This window comes from Talpa europaea (genome assembly GCF_964194135.1).
Source record: "Talpa europaea genome assembly, chromosome: 1".
Classification (NCBI taxonomy): domain Eukaryota; kingdom Metazoa; phylum Chordata; class Mammalia; order Eulipotyphla; family Talpidae; genus Talpa; species Talpa europaea.
This window is the reverse complement of record NC_140073.1, coordinates 39,645,105-39,657,206: the sequence shown is the minus strand read 5'-3', so window position 1 is coordinate 39,657,206 and position 12,102 is coordinate 39,645,105. Positions and strand designations below refer to the sequence as shown.

Here is a 12,102-nt window from a genome sequence, read left to right as displayed (position 1 = left end):
AGGTTACTTTACCATGTAATAGAAAAGATTTGTATGTGCAGCCTTTGTCCTTTGTTGAAATTAATTAAGGTGTATTTTTCTAATGGTACCCATTAAAAATGTTCCCATTTGTTTAGTGGCAGTGGGTACAAAATTTTTCTCTGTGTTATGTTTGTACTGACAGTTTGATCTCTGGGTGTATGGATTTTAAAAGTTTCACCTTGGAGGGGAAAAAAAATCATACATAAATAAGATCTAAGTAATGATATTACTTGATAGCTTTCCTGAAAACATTAATTTTTAAGAAATATGAAAATTCAAAACTCTGAAATTAAGTTTCCCACTTGAAAATTGCTATGACTTAGGTAGTTTGATTCAATAACTATGTAATAGCAGTAACACTGTTTGAATACCTTATGTAAATAATACTTTGTATGTATGTGCCTTCTTTTTACATAGGGATCGGGCTCCTTTTGTGCTGACCTCTGATATGGCATATGTCATTAATGGAGGTGAAAGGCCCACCATCCGATTTCAATTGTTTGTAGACCTCTGCTGTCAGGCCTACAACTTGATAAGAAAGCAGACAAACCTCTTTCTCAACCTCCTTTCACTGGTAACTATTCTTTACAAGTATATGATTAATGTTTCTGTTTCATTATTTTAAAATTCCTTTGGAACTTGGGAATAAAATTTACTGTAGTTCCAATGTCAAATATATTACCACAAAAATATTTTTTAAAATGCTATTATATGAAATATGCAACTCCATTTACATATGATAGAAAAAACAGGCCATTAGAGTGGTTACTGTGAGGTGAGGAGTAACTAAAATGGAGCCTGAGGAGGTCATCTGGGATGCTGGTCAGCGTTTTGTGTCTTAATCTGGAAGTCTTTGGGTTGTGGGCATTCATTAAGCTATGCACTTAATCTGTACTTTTTTGGCTATAAATTAAATAAAAGGTAAAAACAAACTCACATTGCTTATTGTGACTGAAGTTGATATAAAATTAAGAGCTATACAAAATGTCTTGGTTTTAGCTTTTATTCCATAAGCTGCATTTGTGATTTCCAACAATTGACTTTGTTGGCTACGATTTTCTTATTTATAAAAGAATTACTTAGTTCGCTAAAACTAACAGACTCCTCCAACTGGTGTTTCTTAAATTGTCGTTTTTATTTGCTTTAGTTTTGATTATCTGATTACTTAACCAGCTTTTAGGGATTGTTGGGGAATAGACTTTTTAAAAATTTAACTCACAAACTTTTATTCCCTTTCTGTAGATGATTCCTTCAGGGCTACCAGAACTTACAAGCATTCAAGATTTAAAATATGTTAGAGATGCACTTCAACCACAAACTACAGATGCAGAAGCTACAATTTTCTTCACTAGGTAAGGCATAATTAAATATATTAGAAACAGCATGTACAGTTAAGCTTTCCTTAGTTTAAACAAATATAATGTAGTTCTGATTTGCAGGAAAAGATTGATTAAAAATAATGGGTTGTCAGAATTTATCTACTGAATAAATGTAAAGGGCGTGGAATTGTACCTTACAAAACACATTTATCTCAAAATATGATCCCAAGGGATTGAGTGTTTTGAGGATGGGCATGGTGTCCTAACATACATCTTGAAGAGGTTTGAACGTATGCCCCAAATTACATATGGTGTTGTAAACCATTGTTACTTCAAAATATATGTGTGTGTATGTGTAAAATAAATAAGACATTTGAAGCCAGGAAAAAAATTACATGTGATAGAAATGAGTTATCAAACCATGATATGTAAACATACATTACTAAATGAGTGATGCCTATCTGGAAGAGCTACCTACTGAATGATTCTAACTATAGGACATTCTGGAAAAAGCAAAGCTCTGGAGACAATGAAGGTATCAGTGGTTAACAGGGGTTGAGGGAAAGGAGGACAGAGCACAGAGGATTTTCAGAGCAGTGAAATTACTTGGTATGATTTTACAATGGTAGATACATGTCATTCTACAGTTGTCAATACCCATAAAATGTATAGCACCAAGAGTGAAGCCTAATGTAAGTTTTGGATTTGGATGCTAATGCTATGTCAGTGTAGGTCACTAATTGTGACAAACATGCTGCCCCAAGTGTCTGGTATGGATATCCATGGGGGAAGTTAGGCACATGTAGGAGAAGGGAGTATAGGGGAACTCTTTGTGCTTTCTGCTCATTTTTTCTTTGAACCTAAAACTTTTCTAAAAAGTAAAATCTATAAAAAATGATCTCGTTTTATTTAGTGATTTCAATTACAAAAATCTTATTTATGAACTGTTCCTGCAGTGCCAAATACAGAGTTTTTTTTTCTAAAAAGGATATTTATACTAATCTATTTTCAGAATTCTGCCATAGCAATTTTCAAGGTACCTTAAATAGCTTAAAAATAGCAAACCTGGTTTACTGCTATAGTAAATTGTTACTATCTGATGTAGTACTTGAAACACATGACCAATGACTGGAATTTGAATGTCATCATGCTTTAAAATCAGATCTTCTGATAAATACATTATAAAGTTCTGATGAGACTACTAAAAATGGAGTTATCATATGACCCAGCAATCCCACTACTAGGGATATACCCAAAGGACACAAAAACACTAATTCAAAAGAATACCTGTACCCCTATGTTTATTGCGGCACTATTTATAATAGGAAAGACTTGGAAATAACCCAAATGCCCAAAAGTAGATGACTGGATCAAGAAGATGTGGTGTATATACACAATGGAATACTATTCAGCAATCAAAAAAGAATAACTAATGTCATTTGCAGCAACTTGGATGGAGCTAGAAGGGATTATGCTCAGTGAAATAAGTCAGAGGATAAAGAAAAATATCAGATGGTTTCACTTATAGGAGGAATATAGGGAAACCAAATAAGGCATTAGGGGAAAAAATAATTAAAAAAAGCAAAAATAAACAGACAACTATAAATCAAAGACATTCTGCAGGGGAAGGGGAGGGAGAGGGATCAAAATCAGGGAGGGAGGAACACAAGGGACTATGGTAATAGTGCACAGGTGAACTGGTGGTGGAAATTCTTTGGAGACTACCACTGATAAAGCAAACATTCTAAAAAAAAATGAACAATGATATAAAATATATGTAAATTTAAAAAATAGATAAAGGTCTGATGACTAGGTTGGTCACTGACTAGTGGTACCACATCTTTATAATGCCACAGTAGGGAGGGGCACATGAGCTCATGTTCTTTTCTCTCCTTTCTCTCTTGCCTTCTTCCTCTCAGTGGAGAAGAGGTAGAAAACACTGGACTGGACTTCCCTAGTCTCAAGAGTCTGGGCTGAATTGAATTGAAGGAAGCTGGCTTTTGTATAGCCTTCCAAACTAATCCTGATAATTTAGGTATTGATGGGTTTTGTTTTGTCTTTTATAAGAGATTCATTGGCTCCCTTGGGCACAACTGTAAAAGCAGGCATGTATTAGTCTGCTTGGGCTGCCATAGAAAAATATCACATTGAAGATCGCATAATCAGCAGAAACTTATTTTCTCATCGTTCTTAGAGGCTGGGAGGTCCAAGATGAAAGTGCTAGCTGATTCACTTCCTGGTGAGGATGCTAGCTTGCAGACATGCCTTCTGCTGTTTCCTCAAATGAAGGAGAGAGGGGAAGAGAGAAAGCTTAAGTTTTCTCCTCTTCAAATAAAGACACTAATCTTATTGGATTAAGGCTCTGCCATTGAAACACTACCTCCATAAAGGCCCTACAGCGTTGAAATTTCAACACCTGAATGGGAAGAAGCAGAAAGGACAAAAAAATTCAATCCATACCAAAATAGAGGAGTGTGTGAGGCTCCGTCACATCCTTTTTGATTCTCCTTTCTACATTCCTTTTCTTGTTTCTGAGATTTCTTGTTTTCTTTGCTTGCTTAAAATGCTTATTTTTCCTGGTTTCCTTTCCAATTTGTTTCTACCAAACTCCTCATCCCATCAAAATTTATTCTTCCAACGTAGTCAAATTATGATTATCTGAAGAAGGAATCTGATAACAGATGCTATTGATAGTATTGTGATATTAAGATGCTTTTTAATTTGGATTTTGGTTGTTTCCTTCTTTCCCTGTTTAGTTGCCACCGTTCCCATTATTTACAAGGGAATAAAATAATGAAATCCTCTTTCTGGCATTATACCAATCATCCTCCCTCCATCCCTAGTAATTTTTTTTAAGATTTATTTTTATTTATGTATACAAGAACCTGGGGTATAGGCCAGAGGTGTGGAGGGTGAGAGGATTCACCAGAGGCAGAGTGCGGAGCAGAACAGGCAGATCTACTGAAATAACTGCTGAAGAGGAACAGCAGGCGAGACAGGAGAGGTCTGCTGCACCATGTAGGGTAGCTCTCTGGCTGGGGATCGAACTCATGCTGCAGTTGCTGGCGATAGCTTGATAGTGCTGAGACTTAACTCCTGCACCACCAGGAAGGACCCACCTAGTAATTTTAATTAGTCTTGGATACCATAGAACTCAAGAAAACCAAGCATCATTTCTTGAGAACAGTGGGATGAAATGGAGACTTTCTTGTGCTAAAATTTTTTTATATTTTTATGAGTTTTTTTGCCTTACAGACAAAAGGAATCCTTGGCAAAATGAGAATCTGCTTAATATTTTAAAAGCTATAAAAATGGTTTTCATCTTTTATAATGTTAAAAAAATTGTGTGTTCAAAATAAGGGGGTTGCAATTGTATGGGGAATATAAAAATAAAATTTAAAAAAGAATATTAAATAAATAAATAAAAGAAAACTAAAAAATTGTGTGTTCTGAAAATTTACATGTTAACACATTTTCTGATTATTTTGTAGGCTGATTGAATCAAGTTTGGGAAGCATTGCCACAAAGTTTAACTTCTTCATTCACAACCTTGCTCAACTGCGATTTTCTGGTCTTCCTTCCAATGATGAGCCCATCCTTTCATTTTCACCCAAAACATATTCCTTTAGACAAGATGGTCGAATTAAGGAAGTCTCTGTTTTCACTTATCATAAGAAATACAATCCAGATAAACATTATGTAAGTTGGGTTTCAATAGTTGCGTACTCCTGCATGCATTACTATTATCCTGTCATACTTCTTTGCTGACTTTCCTAAATTTACATTTATTGTATTCATACTTATTTCTTCTGTGGCTGGCCCAAAAATAAATAAGCATACTTGGAGCATTTCTAATATTGGAGGAGGGTGTGGTATTTGTTTCTTGATAAAATTGCTTCAAAACCATGGGGGGCCATGTGATATTCTTCCTTTTAGAGACAAGGCTTAAAAGGCTAGTGCTATTCTTCTGTTTTCCTTTATCTTCCGTTTTTGAATTTGTTCTTAATTTTAAAGGTAAAACTTACACATTGTAACAAATTCAACATAGAAGCATGTGAAGTAAAAGTCTCAAATTTTCATGTCACTCCATAAAATATTGTAACACACAGATATAAAGTTTGTTTTTGAACAAAAACAGGATCTTCAGTGTGTATTTTCCCCCTCAGTAAATAGCATAGCATTATAGTCCTTTTGCTGTTATTGTGCACCATTTGCTATTAGTTTTGTTGGCTAATACTTGCCAACACTGTTAGTATTTAAATTTTTGACAAATTGATAAATTTTGAAGGTGACTATAGTATTATTTTAATTTTTATCTGTTATCTTATTATTGGTAAATTTTTAAATGTTATATTGAGTATTTTTTCCTAACACCATTTCACTGATTAGTCCATTCCTTCCCCCAGTGATTTGTAATGCCAGCTTTAACTATACTAAGTTTGTATGTATACTTGAATTTTTTCCTGGTCTTCTTTAGATATATCTCTTTCTGTACCAGTATTTTATTCCTTAAAGTATTGTGATTTTATTTTATTTTATTTTTTTAGGGATTGATTTATTTATGCATACAAGCGCTGGGGTACAAGGCCAGAGATGCGGGGGGGTGAGAGGATTCACCAGAGACAGAGTGGGGAACAGAACAGGCAGACTGACTGACATACACTGCTGAGGGGAGCAGCGGGCAAGACAGGAGAGGTCTGCCTGGCCTTGAGGGTTGCTCCCTGGCCGGGGATCTAACTCGTGCTGCAGAGGCTGCGGGTTGCTTCATAGTGCGATGCTTAACCCCTTGCGCTACCAGGGAGGCCCCAAGTACTGTGATTTTATAATAGTTAAATGTCCACTAAGAAAACTTTTCCCTTATCCCCCTGCTACCATATATTTTGCCTTTTTCCCACTTAACACTCTTAAATTATTTGTGAATATTTTCATTGGAATGCACTAAGTTTATTGATTGGGGAAGTAAATTTAATTCTGGAAATAATATGATTTTCACTTTCCAGTTCTTGTTCATATATCTTACAATGTTTATTATTACTCTCAGGATAGAGTTAGATGTGCTATAAATACAATGGTGGTTATATTTGCTATTTCCTGTTAGTGACATATATACTACCAAGTTAAAAGCCCTTGGACTACTTATAACAGTCAAGCCATAAATTTTCTTTCTGTCAGGAAAGGAGATTTTATTATAAATGTAATGTGTTTGGGGTATGATTTCTTTTCAGATTTATGTAGTCCGAATTTTGAGGGAAGGACAGCTTGAACCATCATTTGTCTTCCGGACATTTGACGAGTTTCAGGAACTTCACAATAAGCTCAGTATTATTTTTCCACTTTGGAAGTTACCAGGGTATGTTCCTAGCCTTGTAAAATAATCCTTACTTGTAGGAAACCCTTTCTTTATTATAAAATTTAAGTCACAAATTTGTATCAGCACTGTAAGAGTCTGTTAACCACATATGACTTATTTTCCTTTGTATTCCAAGGACCTAATGCAGTACCAGACATAGCAATAGACAAGGAACTAAGTGTGCGTTCGCTGGATGAATAAACAATGAATTAAATGATCAAGATTTTAAAATTTGTTGTTTCTGCTGTAGTAAACAAAACAAAATAATAACTTAGAATCTTGGTTTTAAAAAGTCAGATTTTAAATCATTGCCAAAATAATCTATTATGTTTGTACTGAGCTCCTCTGAAAAACAAGTAGAGGCAAACTTATCATTCAGACTTTATCAAAATTTTAGTGCTTATTTTGTATCTCATACTTAGAAACCCTCAGTTTTAACATAACTAATGACGAGCAGTTTTTTTTGTCAAATTATTCATATTCTTGTGAGATTAGATTTCAAAAGGAAACAGTAAAGTGACTATCAGTTTTTTTCCATGTGCAATCTCATTTTTCTATTGCCACCAAAATAAGCATAGTTAAAGTTACCTGTTTAGACTTTGAATTTTACTGGTGTCTGCAGGCTTTTGCTAATTGGGTCATGATTCTTTTTGGGGGAACAGATATGCATCTATTTTTTGGGAATGATTAGTCTTGAAAGGAAATAATTATATTATTAGAAAATAAATATAGCAACTTATCAAAACCATGTACCATTTTTTACAAAGGATAATAAAATTGTGATACTTGAACTACTTTATCACCAGTACTTGGAAATCATAAAAATTTCCTTTATAGTGGATTTAAGAATGCAGTTTGTAGTGTAAGTGAATAAAAATGTGTATTTCTATGTATTTAGTCTTCCTGATGAAATAATTTAATTCCACTCTTTTTATTGTTTATTTTTCTTTTTCAGCTTTCCTAATAGGATGGTTCTAGGAAGAACAAACATAAAAGATGTAGCAGCCAAAAGAAAAATTGAGTTAAACAGTTATCTACAGAGTTTGATGAATGCTTCAACAGATGTAGCAGAGGTGACTGTCATGACTGAAAAATAATAGCATACTGTCTTTCAGGTTACATAATATTTAAGTTAATGAATCTCTTATTTTTTCTCAGTGCGATCTTGTTTGTACTTTTTTCCATCCTTTACTTCGTGATGAGAAAGCTGAAGGAATAGCTAGGTCTGCAGGTGAGATTATTTTTTTCTCTTTATTGATAATTCGTGACTTCCTTATGATCTGCAAGTCTGTAATTTCTCAGTGGCTATGGTAAACTGGCAGGTTATTGGCTATAGTTCAGTGAGAATGAGAGGAAGATATTCTTTCTTAGCCAGTGTATTTCTGGATAAATTTAATTTTCCTAATAGAGTGTACCAACTAAAGAAGTATATATCAGTGGCCTGTCAGTATCTTTACCTCCCCCATCACTCTCACCCCCACTTGTTGTGGCCCTAGAATTCAAGCAGAATTATTTTGTTACAGCTTGAACCATTGCAAGATAAAATAAAGACAGCATATGTGTATTTTTCAGATACAGGTCTCTTCAGTCCTACTCCAGGCCAAATAGGGGGAGCAGTGAAATTATCTGTCTCTTACCGAAATGGAACTCTTTTCATCATGGTGATGCACATCAAAGATCTTGTGAGTGATTACAAATAATCATGATTGTAGAGGGAATCTATTCCTTAGTAGGAAGATTACTGTTAAGGGACTGCTTTTTTTTATAGGTTACTGAAGATGGAGCTGACCCAAATCCATATGTCAAAACATATCTACTTCCAGATACCCACAAGACATCCAAACGTAAAACCAAAATTACACGAAAAACTAGGAATCCAACATTCAATGAAATGGTAAGTTAAAATCATTTCTAACATTTTCTGATTTGTTTTGAGATTTTAAATATTGAACACTTTGAATTTAAAATTTTTAGTTGTTGCCGAACTATCTAGCATGTTAATAATGCAAATCTCAATCAGTTGCAAAATTGAACCCTCAATCATAAGACTTTGGTTTTAGTTCCCCTTTTAATGCTTGAACCCCCACTACAACATTTTCAAAATGTTGGATATCAGCCTCTGGAAGAGGGTCCCACATGGCGTGCAGACCTCTCCTGCCGCCCGCTGCTCCCCTCAGCAGTGTACTTCAGTCCTTCTGCCTGCCCTGCTCCCCGCTCTGGCTCTGGTGAATTCTCTCACCCTCCTGCGCTTCTGACTGTACCCAGTGCTTGTATAAATAAATAAATAAATCTTAAAAAAAAGAACAACAACAACCAAAAGCCAGTAGCAGGAAGAAAAACAAACAAACAAAAAAAAAATTTATACTTCTAATGCATTTTAGCCTGTCAGCAAACCTCTTTAAGGTACCTGAAACTGAAAGTAGTAAGCAAAGACCAGCTCAACATTGTAGAACTTATAAACTTATAACCAGTGGTCAACCTATAAATTTACTGATGTTTAAAATCCAGTATTCCTTAGCCCACTACTTCTTTAGGATAAACATTATATTACTTGTGTACATTAACATTATATCCACACAAAAATATATGGATGGAGATTTGGAAGCAAAAATTTCTGAATTTTCATTAAAGCTATATAAACTTATTAAAGCTGTGGAGTATCCTTTCACACCTTTGTAAGCCTATAATATGTTTGGTGGTGACTAGTTGATATTATGCTCAAAAAGTAGTATTTACTTTTTTTTTAGTAAAGTTATTTTAAAGAAAGTGAAATGTTACTTTTTTAGTTTTTTTTTAAAGATTTATTTATTTATTTATACAAGCACTGGGTACAGTCAGAAGCGCGGGAGGGTGAGAGAATTCACCAGAGCCAAAGCGGGGAGCAGAGCAGGCAGAAGGACCAAAGTACACTGCTGGGGGGAGTTGCGGGAGGCAGGAGAGGTCTGCATGCCATGTGGGACCCTCCTTCGGTGGCCGGGGAGCAGCCGGGGATCAAACCGGCGTTGCGGAGGCTGCGGGCAGCTTCGCAACCCAGCGCTCAACTGCAGCGCCACCGGGGAGGCCCACTTTTTTAGTTCTTATAGTCAGAGTGAAAGGATTGACTTAAGGAGGTATTTCGCAGAAATAATAGTAAGCTTTTCTTGGGAGAAAAAGAAAGCTAAGCATTGCATGTGATGTGTTTGAAAGACAGTAGTAGCCTTTTAACATTCCAAATGCTATAAGCTACATTTGTAACTGGTGAATTTGCACTGAATTGTGGATAATCATGATTTGTTTCACTATATATGAAATACAACAGAAAAAAAACAAAATATTCTATCTCATTTTTTTGGTAAAACAATTATAATTATGGTATTCCATCTTCATTCCTTCATCTCTTTCATCCAGCTATTAGATCATTTCTAAGGCTTGCCACTATGTAGTTTCTTTTCAGTTGCCCTGTATCTCCATCTCAGAAAAACTGTATTTTTTGCTTTAGCCAATAGTAATTTACTTTGTATATTCTTTTTTTTTTAAACATTGGTTCCCCCCCCCCTTTTTTTAGATTTATTTATTTATTTATACAAGCACTGGCTACAGTCAGAAGCGCGGGAGGGTGAGAGACTTCACCAGAGCCAGAGCCGGGAGCAGAACAGGCAGAAGGACCAAAGTACACTGCTGAGGGGAGCAGCGGGCGGCAGGAGAGGTCTGCACGCCATGTGGGACCCTCTTCCAGTGGCCGGAGAGCAGCCAGGGATCAAACCGGCACTGCAGAGGCTGCGGGCAGCATCGCAACCCAGCGCTCAACCGCTGCGCCACTGGGGAGGCCCTACTTTGTATATTCTTAATGTCAGATATTTAGAGGAGTAATAGCCCTGGACTCCTGAAATAAAAAATTTACAACTAAAATATGTGACAGGGCCTCCTTGGTGGCACAAGGGGTTAAAACACAACCTATGAAGCTATTCGCAGCCACTGAAGCATGAGTTCGAACCCCAGCCAGGGAGCTGTCCCACATGGCACAGCCGACCTCTCCTGACTCGCCCTTTGCTCCCCTCAGCAGTGTATTTCAGTAGATCCACCTGTTCTGTTCCCCATTTCTGTCTCTGGTGAATCCTCCACCCCCTGTATCTCTGGCCTGTGTCCCAGTTCTTGTATACATAAATAAATAAATCTTTAAATAAATAAATAAAATATGAGGCAAATTCCACTAGGTGTGTCATCATCCGTGTCATTAATCAGTCACTCTAATAAGTCTCACATTTTCCCTTAAAATAATCCAAGAAACCAAAAAATAATCTATAACTTTTTCTTTTTGCCTTTGTTGTAGCTTGTGTACAGTGGCTATAGCAAAGAAACTCTAAGAAAAAGAGAACTTCAACTAAGTGTACTCAGTGCAGAATCTCTGCGGGAAAACTTTTTCTTGGGTGGAATAACCCTGCCTTTGAAAGATTTCAACTTGAGCAAAGAGACGGTTAAATGGTATCAGCTGGCTGCAGCAACCTATTTGTAAGGTAGTAAATTTCTGAGTTTTGGAATCAAGAATAATTATAAACATGTGTACCCGTCTACCCTTGTGAACTTTGTATAGTATTTTTATACTTGGATAGAAATTATAAAGTGTACTTGCTGCCTTTAAATACATCTGTTGGACCAACAGTCACATAACTAACTTTTATGAATTTCCTAAAGCCATTGCTATTTTAAAGTCATTATAGAGAATGCTATAAATTCTAAACAACCCTTTGCACTCCAAACCATTTTACAATATTTTGATTTAATTTCTTGTGCCATTTCAAAATAAAACTTCAGGGAAACATGCATGTCTCAAAAAGTTGCGTTGAAATAACCTCAATTCCCCGTAATCACTAATAAATTGCAATGTCCCCTGAGAGGGGACAGCGGAGTGCAAAGGGTTAATATATAACAAGTCCTGGAAAAGATTGCATTGGTGAAGGGTTTAATCATTTCTTGAGTAATTCAGAATGATAGCTTTAGTTTGGTCTGATAATACTGTGTTAGATAGACACAGCATGTTTGCTTTCCTGTTGTGCACACTTTATAGCCTTCACCACTGTGTATGTTTGCAAACACCAAAGGAAAGGAAAGCTACAGGATGTTACCATAAAATATAGCTGCTATTCAAAGGGCAGAAAGCAAAGCACAAAAACTAGGTAGCTATGTTAAGAACTACTAAGTAGTTTATAGAATTAGGGAAAAATAATACTGCTTTGTATCATTCATGTTTTTAAAGCTTTTTTCAGAATAAGTGCCAGTCACTGAAGTTGTAAATAATGGTGCCTTAACTTCATATGCTTCCCTGGCACTTCATTCTGTTATTTTCCCCTGACTTTAAAAATAATTAGTAGATAGTTTTGACTCACTTTCAACTTACTAAATACAAGAAATTATGTATACTTACTAATGTTTTTC

At 35.7% G+C, this 12,102-nt stretch overlaps 1 protein-coding gene across 2 annotated transcripts in view; it reads left to right on the top strand.

Annotated features, from left to right (window-relative positions):
• The window catches only part of PIK3C2A (phosphatidylinositol-4-phosphate 3-kinase catalytic subunit type 2 alpha), a gene marked incomplete at both ends in the record, with an annotated part of 63,753 nt that extends 52,571 nt beyond the window's left edge, over nt 1-11,182 (top strand). For both annotated transcript variants that reach the window (XM_084248419.1, XM_084248418.1), the window contains 9 exons: nt 439-595; nt 1,264-1,373; nt 4,832-5,039; nt 6,566-6,690; nt 7,646-7,763; nt 7,849-7,921; nt 8,263-8,372; nt 8,459-8,584; nt 11,000-11,182. In XM_084248419.1, the coding sequence (XP_084104545.1) occupies nt 439-595; nt 1,264-1,373; nt 4,832-5,039; nt 6,566-6,690; nt 7,646-7,763; nt 7,849-7,921; nt 8,263-8,372; nt 8,459-8,584; nt 11,000-11,182 (1,210 nt within the window). The remainder of the gene's footprint in view (nt 1-438; nt 596-1,263; nt 1,374-4,831; nt 5,040-6,565; nt 6,691-7,645; nt 7,764-7,848; nt 7,922-8,262; nt 8,373-8,458; nt 8,585-10,999) is intronic.
• Nucleotides 11,183-12,102: the final 920 nt, after the last annotated feature.